The following is a 13240-nucleotide window of genomic DNA, read 5'->3' as shown; positions in this document are numbered from 1 at the left end:
CCGCGCATGGTCCGAGCGATGAGGCGTTAGGCGAGACTCGACCCTCAGCATCCCTATTATGAGCAAACATAATACAGCCATGTCATTTCACCCTGAGGTTGAGCGGCTTTGGTGACTTCGCCGTCGGTGTACAGGAACAAGGTTGATGCCCTCGCGCTTTTCGTCAGCTCCGAGCGAGAAGAATACTCCGGTCACACGAAGTCCGTGAGAGCAGCAGCTCATGGCCGGTTGAAAGCCAGGAGCAATGTGCGATAGGGTTGGGTGCTCGAGGAGCGAGGCACGCGTGGCGGTTGAATTCACCCCAACCAGGGGCCCCTGACCTTGGCGGGCTGAGGCCCCGAATGTGCGGGTATGCTTCAACCTTCCTGGTCGTGGCGACATGGCCGTGCTGTGTTTGCCCAATGAAATGCAGCGAGGCAGATCGCCCTTGCAGCCCACCGTCGGGACAGCTTCGGGACAAGTCACGACGGGATTCCCTCCCAAATCCCGTCTCTTCTTCTGCTTCTTCTCTCCTTCTCCACCTTCTTCTTCGCCTCCTTTTGCTTTTGGCGGCACTTCCGTGTCCGCTCTCTGCCAGCGAGCCGCTGTGCCGCCGTGCCGCAGTTTCAGATTCAGCCAACGGCGGCGCGTTCGCTCTACACTCCCGTCTCCCGATGCTTAATCGCACCCTCTGTCATAAACAGCTCCTCCACGGGTTTCTTGGTGCGACCTGCATCACGGCGGAGGGACCAGGCTGCCCCATGACATGCGGATACGAAAGCTGGGACTGGGTGCAGTAACGAATGCTCCTGCTGGACGCCAGCTGCTCCTCCGTTGCGCCAGCCCTCATGTGCGCCCCGTAGCTGGAGGCGGCACCTCCAAGGGCACCTGCGCAGCCACGCAGTCCGTCACTGATACACCAAGTGACTGGTTCTGCAATTGCTCACGGGGGTGGCGGTGGCCATGGCGATGGCATAGGCAGCAGCACCGCTTGCGCTTGGCAGTGCTGGTCGGGGTGATATGGGCAGCAATATCGAGCGTGACGGACCGGTAACCCATGTGAATGCGACAATACACGGAGATCACTCTGAAGCCCGACATGCTGTCATGCCAGCACGCAAGTATGGTATGCGCACGTGGATGGCGGAGGGGCTAGTTTGGGTTCGCGGTTTCCGTACTCATTTTACGAACGGGGGGTGGGAGTGTGGGAGACCGTGAGGGCATGATGGCGCAGGTTCGTAATGTTGTGCAGCAGGCCTGCTGAACCTGTGACGCATGCACTACCGTATGCCACTATCACATTAACAGGACCCCAAATGCGCTCAGTACCGTATGCGGGCCCTTTACAGTTCAATTTCCCTGCTCCTGCGTTACCCGAATGCAAAGTTCCCACCCAGCGGTTTTTGTCCATGGATCATGGAATCGAAGTCCGCCTGGTTTACATGCATCCATCATGCGCTCCCTGCGTGCACTGCAGCCTTTGGGAGGCTTTCCAGCCAGTGTGTTGCAACAGACAAGTGTCATGGGCTGAGCGCAGCCCATTCTGCGCGAGGGGATTCTATCTCGAACATACGGTACCCGCTGCCAGACTAATCAGCCCTGCCATCTACTTGATGCGCACATTCCTACTCCGCGCTGTACAATGTCAGGACTAACTTCTTATCGTATTTCTACACGGCAAATCCAGATCAACGACAAGTATGCATGTTGGCCGTGTGGCCGAATTCCCAGGCAGCACAGACGCCACAAAGCCCATTGAACTTGATCACAATACAGAGCAACATACTCGCACACCAGAGCAGTTGTTCACACAGTCTTGTACAATGCAAGACGCCCTTACCACGTCAGCTCACGTGCTGCTCACTACTGAGGTGTTGTGCGTATAAAGTGGCAGGTACACGGCAGGAGGCAAACAAGGTTGACAGCCGACTGTACCACCACTCGTCTGATCCGGTACCCAGATGCTTTTGACCAATCTGATAATGCTCAGCCTGGCGCGTTAGCCTACACATACCATGCTCCCCTGCACGTAATGTTCAACAGCAGTTCCACAGCGTCAAAGTCATGACGTTCATTTCAAACAGATTGGTCACGTGCGCTCCGGCGCGCCCAGTTCATCCGTACATAATTCCAGTCACAATCCATGCGACACCGCCTAACAGTGTTTTATCAATGCCGTGCTGCAGCTGTTCTATGCACATTCAAGCCTCCACCAGCACGCTGTCCAACATGGCATCGGTGCCGTCATTCAGGAAGCTCTCCCACGCCATGCCCAGCTCATGGTCCAGTCCCTCACGCCCAACAGCACCCAGGCTGTCCAGGTGCGGCAGCGCGGCGTCGCAGTCGGCCATCCCCGCCGCGCACTTGAGTACGGCACCGGCGGCCTCCGGTGCCGGGGATGGCATCGCAGGTGCGTGCGGCTGCTGCTGGTCGTGTGCAAATGGCCATGACGTGCGCTGCAGGCGGCAAGGCTCGGCCGAGGACGCGCCGGCGAACCCGGACTCCGCCTCCAGCGACGCTACGCTGTTTGTGCTTCCGACTGTGACCATGCCGCAGGGAGGCGGCGCACATGCGGGCATGCTGTGGCGGGCCCAAGCCGAGCAGGGCGCGGCGTGAGGGTGCGCGTGGTGCTGGTGGATTTGGAAGTGCGGGTAGGCGAAGGGCGCAGGGCGGCCGTGGTGCATCATGGCCATCATGGCCGCGGCGTGCTGCTGCTGCTTCTGCTGGTCGCGGTGCTCCGGGCCCCGGCTACTGCACACCTCCACGTCGCTGGTGTGACCGGCGCCACCGTGCTGGACCGCCGGCGAGGCTGCCGCCTCCCAAGGCTCTGAGCTGGCGGGCGCGCTGTGGGGTCCGTGCCAGGCAGCGTAGGGCATGTGTGGCGGCGAGGGCATGGGCGAACTGCATCGGCAGCCCGCAATGGTGCAGGGCGGCGGCGGCGCGGCGCAGCAAAGGTAGGGGCAAGACGACTCCGGGCCATACCAGCCCCAAGCGGGCTGGTGCTGGTGGTGGGGAGGAGGAAAGCACTGGGGAGGCATGGACGCGCAGCCCCCGCTGTTGGCGCCGGCGCCGCCAGAGCTGCAGTCTGCTGAGTGCGCACGGTACGCGGGGTACGACGGGCGAGGCGGGTAGCAGGTGCAGACGGCGTGCGGGTACCCGGTGTAGGGCTGAGGCGGACCATAGTGCGGGTAGAAGTGCGCGCCGGCGCCGTCGAAGCCCTGGTGGTGGATGGCGCGACCGCTGGACGGCGGCATGCAGCCTCCCGCGCTGCAGCGGTCGGCCGCATGCTCCTCCTCCTCTAACGGCGCCGGCTGCTGCTGCGGGGCCGCCGTAGTCAGGGGGGTCGATGATGATGACGCCAGCGGCGGCAGCGTGGCTGCAGCTGCGCGCCGCGTGCGGGCCGTCACGCGCGGCGGGCCCTGGCATACCGGCACAGCGGCGATCACGATGAAGGGCGCGGAGGGCAGCGTGTCAAAGAAGTCGGGCGAGGGGCCAGCAGAGAGGGAGGGCGAGCAGCTGTTGCTGCAGCCGGCAGCGGCCAGCGGCACCATGCAGCCAGCCACCGCGGGATGCACTGCGTTCTTGGGCATGGCCAACGGCGGGATGGCGGCGAGGGGTGTGAATGGCGACTCCAGCTGCTGCATCTGCGGCGCGAAGGACGGCTGCGGCGCAAAGTTGACCTGCTCAGCACCCGGAAACATGAGCGGCTGCATGGCCAGGTCTGCGGAGGGGCCGGCAGCAGCGGCCTCAGTGGCGGCGGGCACACCGGGCAGCCACCCGCCGGGCAGCAGGGTCGGCGCTGCCGGCAGGGCGCACTCAACGGCCGCTGCTTCGGAAGCCTTCTCGGCGGCCGCAGGTGCGGCCGTGCAAGAGGGCTCCTCCGCGGCAGCAGTGCTGACTTGGCACTCCGCCACCACCGCCTCGGCCATGTCGCCGTCGTCACTGCACGCCTGCGCCTCCGCCTCCTCGTCCGAGCACGCGCTCAGCTCCGCCTCTATCTCGTCCTCATCAGAGCTGTCGTCGCGGGAGGAGCGGGCCCGGCGGCGCTTGGTGGGGCGAGCACGGCGAGACGCTGACGCGTCCTCGTTGGCGGTCAGCGCGTTGCCACCCTGTAGAAAGGAAGCAGAACCAGGTGCGCACGATTAGGACTCGCTGCAAACATCGTCATTTGCACGCCTCAACCCCATAGCAGGAGCCCCAGCAAATTCACCTGCCCTTCGCGACGCAAAATCCCAACCTTGCAACGCAACAATGTCCACGTATGTCCATGTATTGACATCCCCAGCGGCAGCAAGATCTCCGAACGGTGGACCCGGCTCAAACAACCGGTGTCATAGCCCCTTCTGGACGCTGCTACCCACGCACCTGCTGCTTCCGCTTCTTGCGGTACTCGCGAAAGTACTCCTTAAGACCGTCAATGGGGCGCAGGCCTGCACGCACACAACCAAACACGAAGGCGGAGGCGAGAGTTAGATGCAGGTAAGACGGGAAGTTAGGCGCATGTTTCCAACTTGACCTGTTGCAATTCCTGGTTACGATGTGGAAACCAAACGGAGCTCTTCGGCAAGAGCTGCTCCCCCCTCCAGTCGTAATGGTTCAGGTGACGTAAACCCAAGGACTCACCCTTGCTCTGCCGCAGAACCGCCTTGAGGCTGGGAACCTGCCCAGCTGACCACGAGGTGGCAGCGTTCTTGTTGTACCATCTACGCCACAAGTTCCGCACCAATGCCACACACGTGCAAGCATGTGGTTGTGGTTGTGCGAGCGGAGGAGGTGGAGGAGGGGCCGATGCATGGAGGAGAGGGAGCAGGGAGAGGAGGAAGGGACGGAGGAGGTGAGAGGAGGATTGAGGAGAGGGTGGGGTTGTGGATGCTCCATGCAATACAGGGGTCTCCTTGAGCGGTCGCATGATCGCAGCTCAGCCACTTGGTATGGAGGTGGCGGATTCGGGCGCGGAGTGGGTCAGGGGACGGCGGATTTGGTGGCGGAGTGGATTTAGGGGGCGGTGGATTTGGTGGTGGAGTGGAGTGGGCTAGGGGGCGGCGGATTTGGTGGCGGAGTGGGTTGAGGAGCGGTGGATTTGGTGGAGGAGTGGGTTTAGAGACGGCGGATGTGGTGGAGGAGAGGGTTTGGCGCTGGCGACACTGGCGACGACGGTGCTGGGACGCTGCTCAAGGTTGGTAGGAGCTCGAGGCGACGGCGGTTAGGGCTGTCCGCATTCTCTACGCGAATCCCCGGCCAACACAGCTAGGCTGCCGACTACTGCTGAGGCTGCCCGAGAAATCCAGCGCTGGAGAAGCGGCGAAGCCGCGCGCGACGGCGATCCTGTGTGCCATAATGTGGCATTCCAACCGACCGGAAACGATTCCTGACGCCGAACAAGCTGCCATAAGTCCCTAGAGGCATCCCATAGCTAGGCTAATCGTTCAGCTGTGGCTGTGGGACTCACTCGATGACCTCGTGGACGGTCGGTCGCGTCTTGAGCGCTTGAAAGCGCCCGCGCCACCACGCAGAGAAGACCTTCCAATAACCGCTGGGCCTGCGATTCAGAATAGCCTTGCTCTTGCACTTGGCGCCTTGGCCGTCGGAGCAGAGGTCGAGTGACGCGACCGGGGACTCCATTCTGCCGAGGGATGTCTTGTCACGGTCAAAGTTGGCAGGAGGCCAGGGCTACGCAGAGAATTGCTCCACGAGGAAGGAGCAGTCGTTCACAGCGGAAGAGCTGTCACCTTGACGGCCGTGAAGGTCGAGCTAGGCGCTGCTGCTGGGGTAGAACTCGAGTTGGCGCTAGCAACACCTAGGCGCAAATACGTAGGTAATTGTCGTGTGAAGACGATGGACCGGCTGCCGGGAGCTAACGCGCTCGACCAGTTGCTGCCCAAAAAAAAGCAACAGGTGCGTCTCAAAACGGTGAAGGACGTGATGGACTGCCCAAATAGAGGCAGTTGATGATCCGGTGTGTGTTTGGTTGTGGAGGTAGCGTGTGTGCTGTCTTGGAACAGGTCTTGGACTAGGACACCGCGCTCACCGCGACCACCTAGACCACCCCATTGCGGCACCGAAGGCGAATTTGCCGAACACCTGCCTTTTGAGTTGCCCCACCAAACGCTGTACGAATGAATGTAAATTGCTTGTTTCTCTAGTCCCAATCAAGAGCCCCGCGAAAATATGGTGGGTTGACCCTCGCGGCTTGGCGGGCGCCCAAAAGGTCGTTTGGGTGTCGAGTTACAGGTTCGCGCCAGTGTGAGGATGGTGACGTCCATCCATTAAAGAAAATGGCGCGCTTTGGCACTTGAGCCGACGGACTCGCGCGCCTCGAGTAACTGGAAGCGAACGAGCACCAGGCGGGCGCACACGCCAACGCACCTTACTTGCCCGGCACCGCTCACCCCAGTCATCATCTTTCAAAGCAACTCTCTATCTAGCGTGAGCTGAAGGAGGTGAAGGAGGAAACGTGGTAGACGCAAGAGAGGGTGACCCCGGTGATCGACCGCCAGTCGTGGGACAGCTGCCTCGCAGGAGCCCCAAAACCTGCGCTGGCACGTTAGCTCATTGCTGCGACAGCTGCACAGATACATGATTGTTCAAGAAAGAATCGTAACGCGAATGACCTGCCCACGCGTGTAACCCGCGTGTCGTTGGAGCCAGCAGTCCTGCGTTTCCGGGACCACTACTGGCTGTCCTGGCGGGCAGACCGACCCCGCGAGATGAAGCTATCAGCGTTGGCCTCAGGTAAACGACTTGGTGTAATACTGATGCTCTTAATCTCCCAGCCGAAGAGAAATCCATTCCCACGCCCTAGAGTCACCCCTGTAGTCCTCCGGGCCCGAACTTGGCATTCGTGGGCATCTGGTCCGGAGGGTGCGAAGTCCAGCAGTGCGCAGCTTTTTCCCAGACCCCAACAGTCTGTGCGCATCTGACCCAGATGGATTCCAGATTTCCACGTCACCAGGAGCTGGTGAAGAAGCCCTACCAGTACCAGTGCTTGGTGCCGCTTGGTGCCTATGTGGTCTGCGGGGCCGCCGGCGCGCGTGCATTTTAACAAGTGTTCCCCGGTGACGCAGCATAGTTGCCAACAGCCGCACTTCTTGTCATGCCGCTACGCATGCCCTGCCAGCCCCACCACGGACCGCTACCTAGACACCAGCCGGCAGGGCTCCTACCTTAATGTCTCCAGACATCAATTGGCCATTTCGGCCGTTTCCTCCCGGGGGCTAATGTCTGGGGTGAGACTTTGTTGGCCCGGGTTTGGGGCGGGTTTCGTCCGAATTCCTATGGAGAAGCCCCCAAACCGCCTTGTGCCCAGACAAAAGACGGCGGCCATCTGGCCGTTTTTTCATCACCCCGCAGGATACGACCCCTGCCAGCCGGCTCCTCAGCCTGCGCGCTTGCGCCGCTTCTTTGGCGGCGCTGCGCTCTCCTCCTCCACATGGCCTTTCCCGCCCCCTCCGCTACCAAGATGCGCGCACGCGCCCCCGCTGCTGCCGCTGCCGCCGCCGCCGCCGCCGCCGCCGCCAGTCTGCAGCGATGCAGGTCGCTTGTGCCCCAGCAGCATCTCCACCAGCGCGTGCCGGATGTTGGTTGCGGGGTTGACGTCACGTCCCTGCACCGTCGGGAGGGTAGAGTGAGTGAGTCCCACTGAGCCCACGACGGAGCCGTCACCCAGCCGTCACCCAGCCATCACCCACTGAGCCCCACGGAGCCCTCACCCACTGAGCCGTGTCATCCACGTGTCATCCCCACTGAGCCCCACGGAGCCCACGACTGGGCGAAGCATGGACCAGAAGGTGGCTCTCCCTCTCAAGGGACAAGGGGCGTCAAGCTTTTGTACAGCTGGAAATCGGCTGAGCCCCGCAGCATCAGGGAGGACTGACTGCAAATCGGTAGACGGACGATGGCCCCATGCCTACCGCCATTTGGGTGCGAGGCACTGTAGTAGGATAGTCGGCAAAAGCCACATCTAGATGCACCAAGGCGCCGTCCGCAGGATTATATACTTGTGAGGCAGGGGGGGTAGAATCTTCCGAAACAGACCCCATGCCTCAAATGGATAGAGCTCAAGGAGAAAATCACGAATCCGCTTTCAAAATTGAAAATGGGTTTCTGGGTGCAAAGTTATGACCCCTCAAAGTGGCCGGTCGGTCGGTCGGTTGGGGGTCCCAAGAGGTTTTGCACAGGTTCGTGCCAAGTTTTGTTCCTAGCGCCTCTGTCCTGCAGCGCGCGGCACAATGGGTGCAGCTCAACGAGGCGTGCGTAGGTATACCCCAGACTTAGCACACATGCATAGTATGGGGTACTTTGGGGAGCGGCATGTCAGCATTTTGGAAGATGCCTGGGGAACGGGTCAGGGACAGGCCGGTGCCGGGCGGCTTTTGCATGGATGAACGCGTCAGCACAGTTCGTACTATCAAGTAACATTGGAGTAAGCTGTTGCATAGCAGGCCAGTCTATCAGGATACTCGTCGGTGGACGGGTGACATGTCCACATGTCCACATGTCGGTCGACGTCAAAGTGTGTTCCCAAGGCGGATCATTTACATAGTGATAGAGCTCACCGAGAGCAGTCAATTGGCACCAACCTGACAAAAAACTAAGGGGTTCTGAGGGGGTTTTGGGGGGTCGTACGGTAGGGGGGGTCGGTCGGTCGGTCGGTCGGGGGGTCCGGGAGGTTTTGTGGCATGGGGTCAAAAAAGTTTGTTCCTACCCCCCCCCCTGTGTGAGGCGTAGAGTCTCTACTCCGCCCACAGGCACGGGCTTCGGCCACAAGCGCTGGGGCGTACTAGGGGGCTGCGCCCACGCCGCGTGGCCAAAGGTATCAATTATCTTCTCCCGGACATAGTAGCGGTCGGTTGGTACAGGCATCGCCTCCCCCCCCATGTGTCCAGCCGCATCCCCCTGTCAAGCAAAATCATAGCAGGCATACGACAACCACATACATGCAATGCTCGTGATGGAACATGGCAAGGGGCAGGAAAGCGTAGTCCCGATGTGTGTGGCTCCCACCCGTGCCCTCATAAATGCGTAGCAAGAAGGGACAAGGCATTGGTGCGTTGTTCGCGCGCTGTTACTGTACCGACGGTAGCTGGCAGGTTGTGTCGATGTTTTGCTGACGCGCATTCCTCACGCTCCGGGCGCCCGGCCAAGGCGATAGCACCACACAGACTCAATGCGACGCCACACCGCGCGGATAGCATAGCCGATGCGCACCTGCAGGCAGTCGACCGGCGTCCACGGATGAGCTGTGTAGACGAGCACTAGCGTAATGCAACGGCGTACATGCAATGCTATGCTCGCCAGACCGCAAACCAAACACCGGCGGGTCTATCTGAACCTGCGCGCCGGTGCTGCTTCTCGGGTGGCGCCGCGCTTTGTTCCTCCACATGGCTTTGCCTGCCCCCTCCGCTACGCATATGCATGCCGCCACTGCTGGGCCCAGGCGCAGCTGAGATAGATAATAGCAAGGGCGTCCGAAGCATGATGAGGTTTGGCCCACAAAAGTACCCGCCTCCGCGGCGCTACCTAACCCCACCCCTTTCGTTAACGCCCCTACCTTGACGTGACCTACTGCTACATCTTATGTGCTAGTGAACACTTCGTGTGCGCACGCGGGATTCGTCACCTCGTCACCGCCTTATAACGGAATGCCCTTGTCCTGTCTTTCCGTGTGTACCGGCACGAACCCTGGGTGTCTTGGCAGGTCCGGGCCCTAAGCACACCCAGCGCAGCCTGCTTCTACACCATGCACCCTCACGCGGAATGCCGTGACAACCTGGCCCCTGCCAGCCACCGCTACCCTGCGCTACCGCCTTCCCGCCCTCCCGCGCCCCCGTGCCGCCGCAGCCCGCTGCTCCTCCCGCCGCGTGCGCTCCAGCTCCCTAAGAAACTCCTGCTCCGAGCGCGAGCCGCCGCACACGTTGCACTCCAGCAGCCCTGACCCCGGCGAAGGCGGCGCGGCGGTGCCGTGGCAGCCCGGACGCGGGCACATGTACTTGAGCAAGAACAGATGCAGGTAGTTGGACTCGAGCGGGCCCTCCTCGCCGGGCGGCGCGGTGATGGGCCGCTGCAAGAGAGAGAGGAGCGGCGTGGGGGCCAGGCATGGTGTGAGGCGCGCAGCGAGAGGAGACCGAGTGGGTGCGTATGAAGGTCTCAAGATGGCAAGAAGCGCCCGTGCCTGAAGGGATTGAGCTTGTCCTGCAAGTTACCCACCAGGATTTCGTCCATGTCCATCTGCTCGCCGTCAGCAGCTGTGGCTGCCGCCGCCGCTGCCGCCGCCGCCGCCGCTGCCGCCGCGCTGTCGCTGTCCTCCTCCATGCCTGCCACGCCCACACCTGCACTCCCACCCTCCTCCTCGACATCATCATCATCACCATCATCATCATCATCCCCGCCATCGCTCCCCTCGTCGTCACTCCACTGTGATTCGGTCTGCGGACGCAAAAGGGGCGCAGGACGGCAGGAGGTGCCCGTGAGCGCATTGCGCCTTCAGCCACCCTCTGCAGCACTGAAAAGGCTCGAGCGCGAGCAAGCACCCAAAGCCTGCTTGCACACCAGCAGAAACACACGTGCTGTAGCCCACTCAGCCCCCTAAATCCCTTGTTACAGCCCCCGCACCGCCGCCCCACCTGGCACCGCGGGCAGGTGCAGGCGAAGCCGTACACCTCCCTGCACTGCAGCTGCCGCTCCAGGAGCCCCCAGTGCAGCGGCACATAGCTCTGCGCCAGCTCCGTTCCGGACGGCAGGTCGTGCACCGCCCGGAACACAACGTGTGTGGAGCCCGGCACGCCCGCCGGTAGCGGCAGCGCGCTAGCGCCCCCGCCCAAAGCCCCGCCTGCGACTGTGCCAGCGCCTACTGCGGGCGCCGATGCCGCGCCCGAGGCGGGGCCGGCGGGGGCGGGGGCGTCGTGCGGTCGGGGGCAGTCGAAGTAGTCATACCGTGCCACGTTGGGCAGGCACTCATGGTTGATGAGCGAGGCCTGCGGGTTGGGAAGATTGGATTGCGGGGTCAAGGACGCAACATGGCGCGCGCATGAAGCATGCTGCCGTGGTAGGCTAGTCAACTCACAAGCACTGCGTGCATGAAGATGCATGAAGGCGAGTTAGGTAGCCGTTTGCAGCTGCTGCATGTTCCCGTCTAGACCCGCGCCCCATGTCCCACGAAACCACAGCCCTTGGACGGCTTTAGCTATTGGGCTGCCGCACCTGCGCGTAGATGGCGCTTCCTCTCAACATGCGCTCCTCCTCTTCATCCTCGCCCTCATCCTCGTCCTCGCCCCCCGCCGCCTTCCCGCTCGTGCTTGCTTCCGGCTTTCGCGCCCCCGCCGCCGCCGCCGCCGCCTGGGCTGCCTGTTGCTGTTGTTGCTGCTGCGGCGACGCCAGCACGCCGTAGGAGTTGAGCTGCTCCTTCACCAGCAGCGCCGCCAGCTCCTCCACGTCCAGTGCCGGAGGCGGCACACCCGCACCTGTCGGTGAGTGCCGCGTCACCGTGTGCGTTGCTTAGAACCGCAAATATGGTCAAGCGGTGTCTTGAAGGGGAACAAGAGCCTACGGTTATAGCCGAGTGCGGCCCAGGCGTACGCAGCAGCACGGATCGACGCGCTGCGATGGGCACCACCTGTGACCACGCGCCGGATGTGCCCCCCCCTACACACACACATTTGGTACAATGGTCCCTCCGCCAAGCAGGCAGACATCTTGTGCGTATTCCACTAGCACACTGTACATGAGCGCACACGCTGTACGACTGTTTGACATGTACGGCGTGGTACGACATGCCGAGTATGGGCACAAGGTGCGGCGCCGGCGCACCTGACAGCGCCTCCGCCAGCAGCGGTGCGAGGCGGGCGGCCAGGGAGCGGTCCGCCGCCGCCGGCCGCCCCACAAGGTCCAGTAGAGCGGCGTAGCGGGCAGCTGCAGAGGTGTGCAGGCAGGAGTGGGCGGGTGGGCAGGTGTGGGCGGGTCTGAGGTATCGAGCTAATGGACCAGCGGCGTATGGCCAGTAGGAGCTGCACGTGTGCTAGTGTGTCGGGGTCCGGCTTTGGCAAGTCGGCCGGCACCGCATGCATGCATTTGTACCATTGCCAGCCCACACTATAACCGGTACCGGTACCAGCGGCCGCCTCGCCAGCCACGCCGCGTGTGCCCACCTGCCTCTGGCGACTGCGTGTGTCGCAATGCCACGGCATGCAGCAGGAAGCGCAGCTGCGCGTGCTCGTCCGCGGGCAGGCCCAGCGCAGCTAGGCGTGCGTAGGCACTGCGTGTGAGATTGGTTGTGTGTGTGCGTGAGCCAGTGAGCAGACAGCGCCGTTTTTGAAGTACGACAAGGGAAGTGGCAGTGCAGTGTTGTCGGTGGAGAATGGGATTGGTTTTGAAGGGAGGAAAGGGTGATGCCTGGGTTGGGTTGGTGGCTGGTGTATGGTTGCAGCCAGCAACGTTTCGCTGGAACTCCACTCCATGATGTCATGGGGATGGGGAGCGGCGCCCAGTAACTAAGGCCGGGTGTGGAGGTGGTGCTGAATGCCCAAGCCCACCTGCAGATGGTCGCCGAGTGGAGCCACGGTGTGGACAGGGCGGTGCGCTGGCAGGTGGCGCTGCAGAAGCATGCCCGGAGGCAGCCGGAGCACGCCACGATACCTGCAAGCAGACACAACCGGGGCAATGGTCCATGAACTGTACGTAAGCTGCCTGCGTGCTTGCAAGCGTTGTAGTCAGGCACTCAAGCTGGGCAGGTTTGAGGCTGCCTCGTTGTGTTGTGTAATGCACGCTAGTGCGCCCGCCCCGCTTGCCTGAGGGACCGACCGCGCGAAGGCAGGTGGCGCACGTCGCGTGCGACAAGTCCGGCGACACCAGAAGCAGGGTCGGCGCCTCAACCAAGACTATTTCCCCTGCCTTCACCAAGCGAGTTGTGTGTAGAGTACGCCCCTTCCGCGGGTGCACACGCACTTCCAGAGTGCCGCCAGGAAGCGGCTGCCCGCTGCTGCTTGCTGCATCCATGCTAGCGGTGCGCAAAGGCTTCTTGTAGTTGCAAGAATAACTTTGCTTTTTATCCTGTGCAAAATTGTGGCGTGGTGTGTGTTCAAGCTTTCCCTGGTGAGTCCTGCATTGAATACAAATGGAGTCCCCTATACAGTTATTATCTTACCTTTGCACGTCGAATTTTCCAACAATTGTTGCTGTGCAAGCGATGGCCTCATTCCGCCCATCTGGAAGCAGCCTCGCCCACCCCAGCGTTGTTTAGGTGCCTATAGCGCATCAGCCGACACAA

The 13240-nt window shown here is 62.0% G+C and overlaps 3 protein-coding genes across 3 annotated transcripts; 1 reads left to right on the top strand and 2 right to left on the bottom strand.

Moving 5' to 3' along the window:
• The first annotated feature begins 69 nt into the window (after window positions 1–69).
• CHLRE_06g299926v5 (uncharacterized protein) lies at window positions 70–1293 on the top strand. Its single transcript, XM_043063576.1, has one exon. It carries the CDS (start codon window positions 407–409, stop codon window positions 659–661), a length of 255 nt encoding a protein of 84 aa, XP_042924282.1. The 5' UTR covers window positions 70–406; the 3' UTR covers window positions 662–1293.
• A 112-nt stretch (window positions 1294–1405) lies between these two features.
• CHLRE_06g299900v5 (uncharacterized protein) lies at window positions 1406–6277 on the bottom strand. Its single transcript, XM_001691387.2, has 4 exons — window positions 5429–6277; window positions 4603–4682; window positions 4345–4409; window positions 1406–4088 (listed from the first exon to the last, which is right to left on the bottom strand). Exons 1-4 carry the CDS (start codon window positions 5599–5601, stop codon window positions 2181–2183), a joined length of 2226 nt encoding a protein of 741 aa, XP_001691439.1. The 5' UTR covers window positions 5602–6277; the 3' UTR covers window positions 1406–2180.
• Window positions 6278–9225: 2948 nt separating this feature from the next.
• CHLRE_06g299850v5 (uncharacterized protein) lies at window positions 9226–13107 on the bottom strand. The gene is made up of 8 exons (XM_043063575.1): window positions 12762–13107; window positions 12507–12609; window positions 12123–12229; window positions 11785–11886; window positions 11179–11438; window positions 10602–10952; window positions 10186–10404; window positions 9226–10039 (listed from the first exon to the last, which is right to left on the bottom strand). The coding sequence occupies exons 1-8, from the start codon at window positions 12967–12969 to the stop codon at window positions 9779–9781; spliced, it is 1611 nt and encodes a 536-aa protein (XP_042924281.1). The 5' UTR covers window positions 12970–13107; the 3' UTR covers window positions 9226–9778.
• Window positions 13108–13240: the final 133 nt, after the last annotated feature.

The sequence above is a fragment of the Chlamydomonas reinhardtii genome, chromosome 6 (assembly GCF_000002595.2).
Source record: "Chlamydomonas reinhardtii strain CC-503 cw92 mt+ chromosome 6, whole genome shotgun sequence".
Classification (NCBI taxonomy): domain Eukaryota; kingdom Viridiplantae; phylum Chlorophyta; class Chlorophyceae; order Chlamydomonadales; family Chlamydomonadaceae; genus Chlamydomonas; species Chlamydomonas reinhardtii.
The sequence above is the reverse complement of the archived record's forward strand: the minus strand, read 5'-3'. Positions and strand labels throughout refer to the sequence as shown.

Coding starts and splice junctions, on each gene's coding strand:
- CHLRE_06g299900v5 (XM_001691387.2), bottom strand. CDS start 5,601: ATGGAGTCCCCGGTCGCGTCACTCGACCTCTGCTCCGACGGCCAAGGC. Junction 4,683..5,428: donor ACCGTCCACGAGGTCATCGA/GTGAGTCCCACA, acceptor CTTGTGGCGTAG/ATGGTACAACAAGAACGCTG. Junction 4,410..4,602: donor GGTTCTGCGGCAGAGCAAGG/GTGAGTCCTTGG, acceptor GTGTGCGTGCAG/GCCTGCGCCCCATTGACGGT.
- CHLRE_06g299850v5 (XM_043063575.1), bottom strand. CDS start 12,969: ATGGATGCAGCAAGCAGCAGCGGGCAGCCGCTTCCTGGCGGCACTCTG. Junction 12,230..12,506: donor CACTCGGCGACCATCTGCAG/GTGGGCTTGGGC, acceptor TCTCACACGCAG/TGCCTACGCACGCCTAGCTG. Junction 10,405..10,601: donor GCACCTGCCCGCGGTGCCAG/GTGGGGCGGCGG, acceptor TTGCGTCCGCAG/ACCGAATCACAGTGGAGTGA.
- CHLRE_06g299926v5 (XM_043063576.1), top strand. CDS start 407: ATGCAGCGAGGCAGATCGCCCTTGCAGCCCACCGTCGGGACAGCTTCG.